Source organism: Megalops cyprinoides, chromosome 5 (genome assembly GCF_013368585.1).
Source record: "Megalops cyprinoides isolate fMegCyp1 chromosome 5, fMegCyp1.pri, whole genome shotgun sequence".
Lineage (NCBI taxonomy): Eukaryota > Metazoa > Chordata > Actinopteri > Elopiformes > Megalopidae > Megalops > Megalops cyprinoides.
In genome coordinates, this window is record NC_050587.1 from 37667728 (window position 1) to 37682138 (window position 14411).

The following is a 14411-nucleotide window of genomic DNA, read 5'->3' on the forward strand; positions in this document are numbered from 1 at the left end:
CCTTGCTTTCTCAAGCGACGCCCGTGAGGAGATTAAACCCTGAACCAAGTGTTCACATTTTTTAAAACACATGTACTCGAGTAATTGTGTTTATACTATTTTCCAGGCTGTGATAAAACGTTATTTTTAATTGTATAAGAGTAGGTCATCTTTCCAGACAAAATATGACAGCTCAGTCAATACCTTGAAAACATGTAAATAATTTGATAATGGTATATTTCTAAATTATATAGAAATGATAGATAAATTATTACACTTCCGCTTTGCACTGATATATTTTACATAAATTTATAATATATTGGCTAACAACAACATTATTATCATTACAACATGTTTAATTTTCCTATGGGTTGTTTTGTGCTAAGTATGAAGAAGTCACGCCACGTTTCTCTAGCGTATCTGGACAGTGGTCCGCAGCATTAATATTTATCGAGAACAGAAATTAAATTTAAATGAACCGCTTAAGAAATTTGTGATGACATCTTGCAAAAAGCACTTTTTTGTAAGAGCCATCTTGACCATGGGTATGACTGACTTTTAGCCACACATGTATTCAAGGGAAATATTGTGAATAAATAGATGAATAAATGAATATATAAATGTTGATGCTCGATGCTTTATTTTGCCACTTAATTCTTTATTTAAATGTGCCACGCAATATCGACTGCACCTTTACAAATGGTGTTTGAAGAAATATGCACTGTTAATAAATGGTATCATTCCCGAGACCGCATTGCCGCTGTTGAAGAAGTTTTATGTTCCATTTCTGATCAGTGAACTGATTACAAGAAAAGTACAACCAACGCATAGCAATGTATATGCGTGTGATTTGTGCTTGTATTTGGCCATTTCTTTTCAACATGTTTAATGGGCGTCACAGTCATGTCTACAGCAATATTTGGACGGTAATACACTTCACTTAATTTTAAGCCCGCTACAAAACCCACAGACTGTAATGGACTCGAAACTTTTTTTCTCCAAAGTTTTTTTCTTTATTTCACGTTGGTGTGGCGTTGAACTGTCCATGGTGCTGAACAGGCGATACCGTCCGTTTTGCCTCATTTCGGACGGAAGTTCAAAAGCGGCGCAAAGACTGCCAACTAATTTTATAATGTTTTACGTCCATACTAAAAGAGATTAACCTATAGATTGAATAAAACAGCCTTCATATTCATAACTAGCGAATGTTGATCGATCTCATGATAGAAATATGACAAATCACCACGTGTGATTTCAGCCACAGTTCAACGGGCGGCTGAGAACTGAAAAGCAATCCGGCACACGATACTGCCGCTGCAGCCATATCGTCTTTCCTTCCCGTGAAAGACATGCACATAAGCACCTACAGTGCTGTCATGGTTTGTACGCCTCCCGTTTTGCAAAATTGTGCATTTCAACCTCCCGGCCAACGGGGAGCGACATATACAGAACCCACCGTCAAGTGCTTTCTTTTCTTTGCAGCTACTGTAGAATATCTTGGAGAGCACACCGGTAACGATAGGCAGCGGGCGCATAGGCAAAGGACAATAATAGTTCGTATCAGCACAAGCAACAGGGGCGTCAGCAACCGGTTAATTCAAATTTCTTTTTTCCCCAAAAATCTGTGTAATATTTAGCCTAGCTTCTTATTTCCATCTGCAGCAAAAGCGTTGCAGCTGCACTTATGGCGAGGTTAGTTAGTTAGCTACTTACCCCGCTGAGGGGAAACAGCATTAAAAAGAAAAAAAACTTTACAAAAGCAGCAAAATAGATAGCCATATAAGCAAGCTAAGTTACATGCGGGCTACATTGTTACCTAACACGTCTTTTTCACTGTGTGCGGTGCAAGTGCATGCCAATGTTTTGGTTACCCAGCTAGTCTGGGATAACTAGCTGTCCGATTGCTCCGATTGCTGTGAACATTGAAAACCGTGCGGCGCGTCTCCCTCTGTGCGGGTCAGTCATAATAACGGCATCAGGTTACGGGGACGAAGAGCACCCAACTCGCGCTGCCCCAGCTAGCCAGCCACTCGTTAGATAGCTAGCTGAAACAGGTGGGATTTCTCTTTTATCTTGAAAATCTTTATTGATGACCTGGACAAAATGGACGAGCTCAGCGATGTGGTCGCGTCACGTCTGGTCAGAAGTATTAAATATTAATGATACCGGGCTAGATAAGAGGTTTATTGTGGGATTATCGAACGCTTCTCTTTTTTATCAAGACAGAGGGGAGAGTTAGCTTGCTAGCTAGGTAGCTAGCTAACCTTTGCTAGCTACCGACGTCAACTACAGATAAACGACAAAACGCCGAGATGTTTAACCCCCATCACCATCAACAACAGCAGCAACAGTTCCACCAACACCTGCGGCAGCTCCAGCAGTTGTTTCAGCAGCAACCACCGCCTCCTCCTCCGCCGCCTCCACCCCCGCCGCAGCCGCCACCAGCGCACCACATCCCGCATCACCACCAGGGAGCCCGGTAAGAATGTGAACTCGAGGTCGGGGATCGAAGCAAAGGCCTACATGGGTCAACTGTGAATTTTTTTTTCCACCCAAATGAACAATAACTGAAAACGTATACTGTTGCTAACTGTAGTTTTAGAATAACGCATCGCATTACAATCTATCATATTAAGTTAGTGTTATTTAGCACTAATAATAGAGTTATGCGGCTCTTATCCATTGGTAGTTTCGCTGCCTTGGTAACGTTAGCTAGCGCTGTGTTTAGCTAGCTAGCAAGCTAACGGCGTCCGCTATCTTAACGTCGTGTCTTGTTTTAAATTTTGATAAACACCGTGAACGCAACTATTGTAAGTCGGTAATGAAACGGGTCGCGTTTATGCTCTACACCTATGCGGCTGGATTATGCTGGGTAGGGAATTCGCTTTCGCTTGCAAGATAGCCTCGAAGGGTGGGTAACAAAAGTGCACAAGTGTCCAACTTTTCACACAGTAACAGTTTATTGTTGCACACTAAATTTACGTGTTGTACTTGGGGGAAGTACGAGATCTTAGGCAAGGGGAGTCTGTCCCACTCGATCCCACATTTATCAAAAATGACTGGTCATGACTGATTCTCTCCGAAATATTTGATGGGCTCTAGTAATTTTTCGTATACCTATTAGGACAGCGTTCACTCTTAATTCAGTATCATCAAACCGTAACAGCTAAATATGAATATGGAATATGTTCATATGTTGTGCCTGCTGCTCTCCCCCGTTGTCCTGGACGAACAGGGCCATGGCTGTGCCCGCACCGGCCCCACCTCCTCCCCGCTTGGTCAACATCTGCTCGGCCACCCAGGCCACCATCATCGCTCCCAACCCCATGCTGCAGGGGGCGCTACTCATGCAGCAGATGCAAGGTACTAACGCAGACGGCAAACGATTCTTTTGCAGTATACAGTATGTGTGGTCCTCTGGAATGTTGTTTCAGTTGGTACACATTAATTGTTAATCATACAAAACAATCAAACCAGGTTTAGTACAGTAAGCAGTTTGAAGATGGTTTTAACCTTCATTATTTCAAGTGTAGGATTCTCCACCGAACTTATTTGGTGTTGCTCTTGGTCTCAGATAATGTATGGCTTTATTTCTTAGATGTTAGTGATTGAACAGACTTTTCAAGCAAGTTTTTTTTACTTAACTTGTCTGCAGAGCAGATGATTAGTGTGATCATTGTGAATTTTTGCCTCAGCTAAGCTTATGAGACCCTCTTATGCTACTTTTAACATGCATTATGACCTCTATGGTGGTGGAACTGCACCCCCCATCTCTGTCATTAACTTCTTTACCTCCCTGGACCCCTCCTCACTAATTCTCTCTCTCTCTCTCCCCCTCTCTCTCTCTCTCTCTCTCTCCCCTCTTCTTCCCCTCACCCTCTCCCTCTCTGTAGGTAACATGAGAGGGTTTGCGATGGGTGCACAGCAGTTCCCCCCGTTCTTTCCGGCGGGGGCGAGATCCTCCCTCCTGGGGCCTGTTCCTATGGGCGTGGCCATCAAGACCCCCCACATGGGCTTCCCCCCACGCCCATACCACCTGCACGGACGTTACTTCAACAATGTGAGGACCCTGGAAGCCACGCCCTGCTATGGCTGGGGGTTTCCTGCTGTAATTAAAACGGGCGTGTCCCCTGGACCTGTTTTTTCCAACAGCGGTCACCGTGAGATTGCCTCGCGGTTATTCACCCGTTGAGTAGACTCTGTGCATGACTGTAATGTTTTGAAAGGTGGGATTGCAGCGCAGTGGCATCCCGTGTGATAGGGTTCTGTGACGCAGTGAGAATCGGTAAAGCCTCCAGCTTTGATTCCAATGTTTAAGACTAAGAAGAGCTAGCTGGGAAGGTTTATGATGGTGTTTTCTTATTGTTTTTGCTAATACATTTGTTGATATCCCTTTGTGCAGTCAGTTTTGGTTAAAGTTATTTATAATTAGAAATGAATGCACAAAGCATGGCAGCAGTGTAGCATAGTGGTAAAGATCAGGCCTCATAACTGAAAGGTTGCTGGTTCGATTCTCCACAGGGGCACTGCTGCTGTACCCCTGGGCAATGTACTTAACCCAGAATTGCATCAGTAAATATCCAGGCGTATAAATGGATAACATAACATGTAAAAGTCGTAAATTGCACAAGTTAGGTTGGATAAGACCATCTGCTAAATGACAAAATAATGTAAGGTAATGCAAAAATTGTAACCTATAGTTGTGAATAAGAACGTCTGCTAAATGACAGTAGTGTAATGTAGCGTAATGAAACCTTTGGCTGTCTTGTGGTTAATTGGTTGTTTGTGGATATCTTCCCGCTCGTGTAGGACTTTGCGGCCCGCATGCCGGAGAGGAGCCGGGAGAGTGAGCAGCGGGCGCTGGCTGGGCCTGACGGCCGACCGGGCACCAGCGGCACCGAGGCGGAGACCAGCGACAGGGCCGTCACTAGAGGTACGGCAGTGTCCCCCACGCCTCGAGTTCAGCCGAGGGCTGAAACGTCACACGGCTGACATCAGATTGGTTTCTGCTCCACAGTCCTGGTTTAGTCGAGTAATGCCCTGATTTTACTGTGAAATATGGGTGGTTTCTGTGCCCCTCTCTTTTCTGACAACACTTCATTTGGTGGATTTAAAAAAAAAAAAAAGACACGCTCCAAAGTCATCACATTTTGTCATAGTCAGCTGGGGTTCCTGTGGTTGTTGATAATGCTTGAACATGCTTTTGTCAAGTCATGAAAAAGTAAAGGGAAGTGGTCACGTAGTGCGAAAATCATGGCTGTTGTAAGCTCACTTTCACTGGCGGACTTTGGTTTGGGAGCCTCGTAGCATTGCGCTTGTGTGTTCTGGAACACGGTGGTGCAGAATCCCTGCCCTGCGTTCAGCCCTCAGCCATTGCTGGCGTGATGTCACTCTGTGATGTCATCGTGTGATGTCACAGTGCTGTTCCTCTACCCACAGAGGACGGAGCTGCTGTACCAGAGGGCCACACAGAGCCTTCAGCTGTGCAGCAGCAGGAGGAGCCAGCACTAAAGAGGCAGAGGACTGAAGGGTAGGCCTCGAACGAGCCCTGCCCGGGCTCCACATGCTGTCTGTAATACAGTTTACTGTCCGCCTGTGTGCATGCTGACCCCACGCTGCCCCCCACAGGACAGAGGAGCCCATAGCGCTGCCCCCCCAGGTGGATGGTGCCCTGAACACTGCTGACGACACACAGCCGGGGGGTAAGTGTAGTGCCCCTAACGAAAAAACAGCGTGTGTAAATTCCTGTTAAAACCTGAAATCCAAAATATAAAGAATACATGTTCGATAGGCGTCAACTGTTGGTCATTTAACATGGATGGATACACTTATGTTCTATTGTGTTTGAAGTCGCTCTGAATAAGAGTGTCTGCTAATTGCATGTAATGTTATGTAACATTACAGATGTGGCATTTGATGCAAAATATATTGGTTGTTGCAATAGTTACAATGCAGTGGTTGTGAGTATTTTGTAGAATGTGTCTTTAAAGCTGGGTAATTTTGCAATATGTGACGTACCTCCACAGAATTTGGTAGCTGTGACACCACAACCACTAAGTTTTTACTGCTAGGTCCAAAAATGAATTGTCCTTTCAGGAAATGTCATTTGAAAATCCTAACTTTATTTAATGTTATCTAAATGTTAGTGCATTGTTCTGATGGTTGTTTTATTTGCCTTTGACAGACTGTGTCATTCTGGAGGAGGGAGGAAGCGTAGCTGGACCGGAAGCCGTAGAGTTTGTGGAAGAGAGCAGAGCGGCTGAGGTGAGAGGGGCATGATGGGATACAGGAGGACTGAGAGGCTGAAACAGGAAGTGGTCGTCCGTATGATGTGCTCTAGCCCCGTACTTATGACGACATTAGTACTGGGCCCAGACTATCAGAATCAGTCCTATCGGTTGACGTTTGTGTGAATCCTACCCATGAGGCGCCTCTCTGTTACGGTGCAGATCCTGGGTGCGACGGGGTCTCCAAAGGTCATCGTCCAGCCGAGCGACGAGAGCCGGACGTTCGGCCCTGGGCTGGAGGATGTGGGCGGGGCCAGGGAGGTCACAGGGACATCGGCAGGGCGGGAGGAGCAGGCCAAGGAGGCGGGCGGAGAGGCGACCAACAAGTACTACTGCTACATCTGCAGCATCACCTGCCATAACCAGCAGGTAGGGCCCTCATCAGTATGTGCTGAGAAACGCGATGGAAGAGGATCTGTGCATTTTGTGATCTTAGAATTTATTATTAGTTTGTCCCATTCTGTACAGCATGCTTATTTATTTATTTCAGTAGTATATTCCCTCTGGCAATAGTGCACTGTAAATCTGATTGTAAAGGATGACATCAGAAGTATGATTGTGGGGTGTGCTGCCTCTCCCTGACGGTCCTCTTCCTCCCCCTCCTCCTCTTCCTCCCCCCGCAGAACTTCCAGAGCCACATGAACGGCCTGGCCCACCAGCAGCGCATGATGGAGATCCAGCACATGAGCAACGCCTGCCTGGTCACGCTGCTGCCGCGGGTGCAGGAGTCTCTGCAGGGAGGCCGCCGGGACGGGTGCGTGGCCCCCTTGCCCGGCCGGGTCACCGAGCTCTGGGGTTCCCATGGCGATACCTCAGCGCTAACAGGCCACCGGGTTCTCACTCAGTTTGTACTTGCTGTTTGGACCAGTCGCATCAGTGGAATATTGATATGAGTGATATTGTCATGGAAACCCCACTGCTAGTTACCCATATGCATTCCACGCCTTTGTAAGATCTCAGTCTTTGTCTAACTGTGAGAGATACCTGGGTGGAGGCGAGGTCAAGAGCTACATTTCTTCTTTTTATGACACTTGTACATCCTTATGACTTTGGCAGTCACTGAAATTCATAAAATGTACTGAACACAAGCCAGAGCACATGTATAACTTCTTTTTGTTACGCACTAAGCCCTGTAGCGGTTAGATGGAATACCCCCCTGCGTAAGTTTATGATGGAGCTGGTGGCATGCTGATGTAGAAGGGTCAGGGAGGCACAGGTGACACGCACGTGTGTGTGTGTGTGTGTGTGTGTGTGTGTGTGTGTGTGTGTGTGTGTGTGTGTGCGCGCGCGCGCGTGTGTGTGTGACGGTGCCTCTCGGCGTGTTTCAGAGAGAAGAGGCCAGGCCTGCAGCGATGGTGCGCTACCTGCCAAATCCACTTCACCAGTAACGTCATGGACCACCGGCGGACCAAGGAGCACAAGGTGAGGCTGGGAGACCGCCCACCTGCTCACTTGCTGAGCTGCTCACCTGGCTGAGAGCAGTCAGCTGTAGAACGATGCAGCAGCATGGCGTTATGGTACAGAGCAGGACGTGTACCTCCATAGGTTGCCAGTATGATTCCCGGGGGGGCATTGCTGTTGTACCCTTGGGCATGGTGTTTAACCGGGTGGTCTCAACAGGTACTCAGCTGTGTAAATGGATGATATGTAAATGGTGCCAGTGGTTGCACTAAGCGATGTAATGTATTGTATAATGCACAGCTGTGAGGAGTGGGGTTTTCTGTCGGAGTGATGGCCTGTGCCCCCTTTCTCCCCCTCTCCCTTCTCCCTGCTGCCAGCTGGCCAGTCGCTCCTCCTGCCCCTCCTGCACCGTGTGCAAGCGCCGCTTCAGGACGCCCCGCCAGTTTGTGGAGCACCTGGACTCCCCCGAGCACCGGCAGAGGATGGAGGAGGTGAGAGGCCGTCCGCATCTGCACGTGTAGCGGCACTGCTTGTAATGGCATAGCATGTAACATGCTTGTAATGGCATAGCGTGTAGCGGCATTGCTGGTAATGGCATAGCGTGTAGCGGCATTGCTGGTAATGGCATAGTGTGTAATGGTATCGCATGTAACGGCACCGCGTGTAACGGAATCGTGTGTTTCACACGCGGCCTGTATGCGTATGTGCCCATCGCTAAGGACAGCGCGGTCTCCTGTGTCACGTGTTCTGTGTCCGTGTCACCTGTGGGCGTCGCCTGGATGTTACAGGGTTCACTAACCAGTGTGTTACCTCCCAGCTGCGGGAGGAAGGAGGGCCGGACGTCCTGGAGGAGCCCGTCCCCGCAGACGCGGTGAGCTGCTTTGAGATGGAGGACTTTGAGGAAGAGCTCAGCGAGGAGGATGAGGAGGAGGGCGAGGAGGAAGGGGAGGAAGGGGTGCAGAGCAGTTCGCATGGCCAGGTGAGGGTACCGCCCACCTCCCTGCACACCGCAAGCAGCCTCACTCGCTGGAGTGGGGCTAACGGACCACTGAGTGACCTCTGAGTTACCCAGCGTTTAAAGTTATATGAATGTGTATGTGTCTGCCTGCGTTACGGTGTGTTTACCCTCCTTGTGTCTCTCATAGGGAGGTGGCCAGAAGGAGGTTGCCCTGGAAGACATGCAGGACAATGAAGAGTATGACCCAGACACACAGTACGGTGAGTGTCCTCCCCCACAAGGGGGCAGCATCACATCACCAAACATGGCATGGCATAGTGCTGTCCTTTGCGTAAAAGTCAGTCTTCAATGGACTGTGTCCTGAACCAAAGACATTGAGCATGTGTGGGGTTGTTAGTGTCCAGTATAAAGCAGGGCTTGCAGACCTGAGTTAGAGAGGATTTTACAAAGTGCAGCTGCCATCTTTTTTCATCTTTTCCCCCACTTGGTTCCCGCTGTCAGTGAAAACACTGGGATATGAATTAGCTATGAATGGCAGCCCCTGCCTTTTAGAGCTGCATACCCCACATGCAAGAATTTTCGTAAACACAACTGTAGGCCAAATAAAGTCCTGATTTAGGTTCCCGTGTGAAAATGTCAGCTAATGCAAACACTATCATGTATGGATAGAGCTAACATGCCTGTTTAAATAAATGTGTAAATATGTAAAAATTGTGTGCATTTTCATTTCATTATTTAACATTGTGCTACCAAGCAATTGGCTTATTTTGCTGTGCATTCAGAATGTCACGCCTCTGCCCTGGTCCTGCTCTCTCTCTCAGGGTCCAGTTTCATGGTTCCAGTGGCCGGGTTCCTCTGTAGACTCTGCCACCAGTTTTACCAGTCTGGGTCCACGGCTCGTCTGAAGCACTGCAGGTCCCTCCTGCACTTCCAGAACCTGCAGGTACGGAGAGCCACTGGCCGTCCATCCGTCCGTCCCTCCGTCCGTCCGTCCCTGTGTGTTTAGAGCAGCTATATGGAGAGGTTCTAGAACCCTGTCCTGACACAGCCGCAGTTTGAGGGTCCTGGTAGTTAGTTAGGCCGGTGCATTGCTTACAGGACGTCACCCCTCCCCTCAGGGAAACTGCTGTTTGTGTTCAAACAGAACCAAAAACACAAGCTCCTGCCGATGCTGCAGAATTCAGGACATGTGTTATTGAAATAATGTGTGAATAGCTGCTAAAGTTGTGGTGATGCATTCTCACAGAACACCATGCACAAAGACAAAATGAAAGAGAAAAAAATTAACTCAAGTTCTGAAATTGTGAAAAATATCCTCAAAGGTAAACTGCATATGTTGATTTAGGTATTTTCCATTGATTTATTTGTTGGGTAGCAGTAAGATTAAACATTGCTACATTTTAAGAAATAAGTAATTAATGCCTTGTATAAAATGTTTACAGCCAGGGCTCGTTTCCAGCAGCAAGTCATCATGTGGCTCTGAGGCGGTGCATGATGATAAATCAAAGAGACTCGTTATTGATTTTGCTTGCCGTGTCTCTCTCGTGACAGAAATACAGAGCCTTAAAGAAGCAGGGAGACCCAGGGGAGACAGAGCCAGGCACAGGCAACAGCACCGTGGAGGCCCACCTCGCTCTGGGAGAGCAAGACGGAGGAGCAAGGAAGGGGGGCAGCAGAGACGGAGGACTGGAGGTCGATGGCAGCTCCAGCGGGTGTCCCCGGAGCATGGGGACCGCAAAGGGCTGGCCGGAGGACCCTGCCAGCTCGGACAGGGGCCCGGACTCCAGCTGCCCCCCCGTCACCAGCACCGGACAGGCCACAGCAAGGCCCCTCCCCACGCCGTGGGAAGAGGGGTCCCCGCTCACCGCGAACCACCAGGACACCAGCACCGCCAGCCCCCCTGCCTCCTGCGCCCCCAACGAGGAGGAGCCGGAGGAGGAGCAGAGGGAGGAGGACCCGGCTAAGGGGGAGCAGGAGGAAGAGGCGGTGGCGGGAGAGAAGTCGGCCACGGTACGCACGCGGGCGGCTCCCAAGAGGAGGTCGGGGAGGGCGGCCAGGAGGCGCTGAGGGAGGCGGGGGGGAGAGAGAGCGAGCGAGAGAGAGAGAGGGACGGCCGACAGCAGTCGAACTGGGAACCCAGGCCTGTCCTCCCAATCCTGTGGAGGTGGGCGTTTCTCATGGGGGGGGCTAGGAGCGAGAGAGAGAGAGAGGAGCCCCCTCCCCTTTCTGCTACTGAAACCTCGGCACAGGAGACGAAACCCAGACGAAGGGTGATTTACTTAACTGGGCTTTAATGAAAGGTGGGGTTTTGGAGGGAGCCAGCCCCAGTGGAATCGGTATGATATGACCGGAGGGAAGGAGTTTACTCTGAGAGGGGGGGAAAAAACATTAAACAAGATTTCTGTGTTGACTAGCTTTGGCTTGATCTTGAAGTGTAAAAAAAAAAAAAAAGAAAAAGAAAAAAAAAAATAGAGAGAACAAGAGCGGGGTTCCGTTTCTAACGAGACTGTGCCACCACAGGTGACCTGCATTCTGTCTTAGTCGGTGAGATTGACGTAGCGGTTAGTTGAAGCCCTGTTTGCCATGCCGCAGACGAGACGCCTCGTGTTCATAGTAAGCTTTAGAATGTAGCTGCACAGAACCAAGCGAAGCTTCCTGCTAGGTTACCAGCCTGCGAGCCTTTCAGACCTGCTGTAAAAACGTATGTATATGACTCTGGTATTGCTCTGACAGTGGCAGCGTAAGACGTTGGTGAGCAGGATGAGAGGGTCGGGTGTCACGGCTGCACTCGTCTTTTTTTGGAGAGAGACCTCAATGTATGCACCCCTCCTCACTGCGCACTTACCCCTCTCTTTTTTTTTTTTTAGAGTTTTAACTCACGAATGTTATGAAGATGTAGACATTTTACTTTTTTTGTAGCATCAAAGGGGAAAACATGTTCAAAGGGATGGCTCTTCAGGCCCTGGAGTCTGTCCTCTCTCTTGTTGACAGAAATCAGGCAGCTGTGGCACTCCTGAATTGGTACTACTGAAACCACAGTTTAAAAAAAACAAAAAAACAAAAAAAAAACCATAAGTATTAGAAGAACAAGGCTCTCAAAAAGCCTTGGTGATGAGGGAAGATAGCTGTAAAAAGAGCAGCCTTTGGAAATGAAGACATTTAAAGATTTATGTAGAGAAGCATAATGTGGAGGTTAAAGGCACATAACAGGGTCTGACGAAGGCCTAGAACAGAGTGAGACAGTACAGGTGTACCTGCCCTTAGGTGCTCGCATGTTTTACCTGCTCTCAGGGGCTGGTGAGATGTTTCCTCAGAAGCCTTTGTCAGGGAAATGCACTGTGCCCTTGTCACATGCTTCAGTAATACTTACGTTTGCCTGACAAAGCCATTCTGACGAGAGGAGACAAATCGCATCGCAGTCACCCGAGTTCATGCGGAACACACAGTACATCAGTCCTTAAGTGAAGGTACAGCTGCCTTGTCTCTTTGTGGGTGTTCGAGTCAAATCGTTCAGCACTCATGGGCCCGTTTGGTAGAAATAAATCACTACCAGTGCACAGTGTTACTTCACCGGTCCTCATGCTTGAAGTGGATGATTTTAAATGATTTGGCGGCAGAAGGCCGTTTTGTTTTAGTGATTAAAAACACTGGACCTGTGACCTGAGTCATGGGGTTATATTCTGCTGTTGTTCCCAGAAGGAAGGCACTGAACTGGAATTGCGTTAGCAGCATCTATGCTGTATAATTGCAGTGTTAAAGAATACGTAAAATAAGCAGCTCTGAATGTCAGGGCTTTGAATTCTGCTTTGCACAGATACAGGCAGTGAGCTGCTCTGAACCTGGCTACAAGAGGGTTAGGCATACCCATATGGCATTGCCACTGTGGAGTCCCCATCCCACAATCTCTGTGGGAGCACCATAGAGTACAGTATCCAACCCATATGCTCTGTGGGAATACCATAGAATATGGTACCCAATCCACAAGCCCTGTGGGAATACGACAGTGTACTTAGTCACTTTTTGGTAGTGTACCACAGGTGGGCTTGCCTCACTTATCCATTAACAAACATGTCTGATGACAACTATGCTCAAAACTGAGATAGTGTGCACATAGGCTTGCCAACCAAAAGCAGTGGATGTTTCACCAGCTCAATCAGCACTCAGAGGGCAAGAGACAAGTGGGTAAGGAGCGAAAAAAAAAAAGCTCCCTACAGTTAGGGGTTATCTGTGTATACTTATCTCAGCTAGTAATAATTATATTTGTATAGCAGCTTTGATAAAAAGTTTTCAGAGTGCTGTACAAAGGAAAGAAACACAAGCAGGACACTGAGTGAAATCAAAAAGAATTGATTAAAAATAAAACCAGGAAGTTTCAAGGAAACAAGGAAATGAAAGGCAGACTAAGCTGTGGTTGTCATCAAATGTGTGCAAATCTGTCTGCCAGTAGGGCCTGGCACCAGTCCTGAGCTCACAAAACTGGCTCCTTATGTTACATGTCATTTTTTTTAACCCCTTCTGAGGTCTTAGTTGTTACATCTAATGTGTCAGACCCACATGAGCCCTCTGTTCCTCACTGGCCGAGCTTATCCTCGTCGTTACTGTCCTTTATCTTTAATGACTGTGTGGGGTGAAGTCAATACGCTGTAGAAGTCGCTCAGCTCACGGTCAGCCCGTGCAAATGCCTGAGGAGGCAGCTGATTGGCTGGTGGACAGGACCGTGGCTTTGACCGCGTGTAGCACAAAAGCGTGTCTGATGCATTCTCATGTGACCCGTCTTTAAGAGGAGAAGAGGAGCATGGTTCCCTCTGGAAAACGTGGCTGTTCTTATGATGGAATCAAGGGGAGATGTCTTTGAACTTCGACACAGTGCCGTTTCCTGTTAACAGAAGGCTTAATCATGGTAGACAGAGCCATACACTTTCAGTGCTTCAATATGATGTAAAAAAAAAAATTCTGAAGCTCTTAAGAGATTCCTACACACAACTGGTCAGGTCAAATGTGACATTATAATGCTCACTTCATTTTGATGAGCGTATCGAATTTGCAGAACACCTTTGGATAAACTGCAGTTTATACGGAGGGTGTGTTCAAACAAATTGTGATAATGGAGTGGGCTGGCTGGTTCAGATCTGTCTTCTTAATTACTATAGACTAGAGAAGCAGGATGGAATCACTGAAAAAACAATGCTATCCGTTTCATAATGTATTTCTACTCAGCAAATGACAAACTAAAAATGATCAAATGTGTGCTTTTTTTGGTTTTTAGCTGCTGGAAGTTTGTCATGTATTTTTGGATGTTTGTTTTTTTCCTGTATTTGGGTCTTTTTAATTTATATATTAAAATCTTTGACAATTTACCTGCAGTGTCATAGCTGAATTAATTACACATCTTGTTAATTGTATATCTTTATTGACAGGTACTCCACATGTGGTCTTTAGTTGCATCTTGCATTGGGAATCATTTTATGCACAAACATTCACAACATGTAATCCTGGCATTGTAAATCTCACAATGCAGTTCTGATGAGAAGTACCATGACCAGGAAGTTATTGCACTTTACAGACAAACACGAATGACCCTGCTATGTACACCTACAGAATTATCAGGTGTTCCCCATGACTTACACACCCTGTTTCTGAATGGTTCCATCTAGTGTGGTCAAACACTGGATTAAACACAGTTGGACTCTTTTGCAAAGCAGAAACAATCAAGGAAAAAACATTAAACACAAACGGATATTCAAGTCACCAAGGAGTAGTCAGAATGAACCCTACCAGGATGACCC

General features: G+C 47.4%; 2 protein-coding genes across 2 annotated transcripts; both read left to right on the plus strand.

Moving 5' to 3' along the window:
- Window positions 1-1490: 1490 nt before the first annotated feature.
- On the plus strand, window positions 1491-8730 carry ciz1a (cdkn1a interacting zinc finger protein 1a). Its single transcript, XM_036529986.1, has 12 exons — window positions 1491-2458; window positions 3215-3342; window positions 3873-4039; window positions 4789-4912; window positions 5419-5509; window positions 5608-5681; window positions 6164-6243; window positions 6429-6635; window positions 6890-7020; window positions 7595-7688; window positions 8045-8158; window positions 8485-8730. The coding sequence occupies exons 1-12, from the start codon at window positions 2292-2294 to the stop codon at window positions 8728-8730; spliced, it is 1623 nt and encodes a 540-aa protein (XP_036385879.1). The 5' UTR covers window positions 1491-2291.
- Window positions 8731-8822: 92 nt separating this feature from the next.
- On the plus strand, window positions 8823-13364 carry LOC118777896 (translation initiation factor IF-2-like). Its single transcript, XM_036529140.1, has 3 exons — window positions 8823-8885; window positions 9447-9568; window positions 10177-13364. Exons 1-3 carry the CDS (start codon window positions 8846-8848, stop codon window positions 10690-10692), a joined length of 678 nt encoding a protein of 225 aa, XP_036385033.1. The 5' UTR covers window positions 8823-8845; the 3' UTR covers window positions 10693-13364.
- The last annotated feature ends 1047 nt before the right edge of the window (window positions 13365-14411 follow it).

What these genes read in the sequence shown, in the direction of transcription:
- LOC118777896 (XM_036529140.1), top strand. Translation starts at nt 8,846, where the DNA reads ATGCAGGACAATGAAGAGTATGACCCAGACACACAGTACG. An exon ending in TGACCCAGACACACAGTACG is followed by an intron (nt 8,886 to 9,446) that starts GTGAGTGTCCTC and finishes TCTCTCTCTCAG; the next exon opens with GGTCCAGTTTCATGGTTCCA. An exon ending in TGCACTTCCAGAACCTGCAG is followed by an intron (nt 9,569 to 10,176) that starts GTACGGAGAGCC and finishes CTCTCGTGACAG; the next exon opens with AAATACAGAGCCTTAAAGAA.
- ciz1a (XM_036529986.1), top strand. Translation starts at nt 2,292, where the DNA reads ATGTTTAACCCCCATCACCATCAACAACAGCAGCAACAGTTCCACCAA. An exon ending in CGACAGGGCCGTCACTAGAG is followed by an intron (nt 4,913 to 5,418) that starts GTACGGCAGTGT and finishes CTCTACCCACAG; the next exon opens with AGGACGGAGCTGCTGTACCA. An exon ending in ACCGGCAGAGGATGGAGGAG is followed by an intron (nt 8,159 to 8,484) that starts GTGAGAGGCCGT and finishes GTTACCTCCCAG; the next exon opens with CTGCGGGAGGAAGGAGGGCC.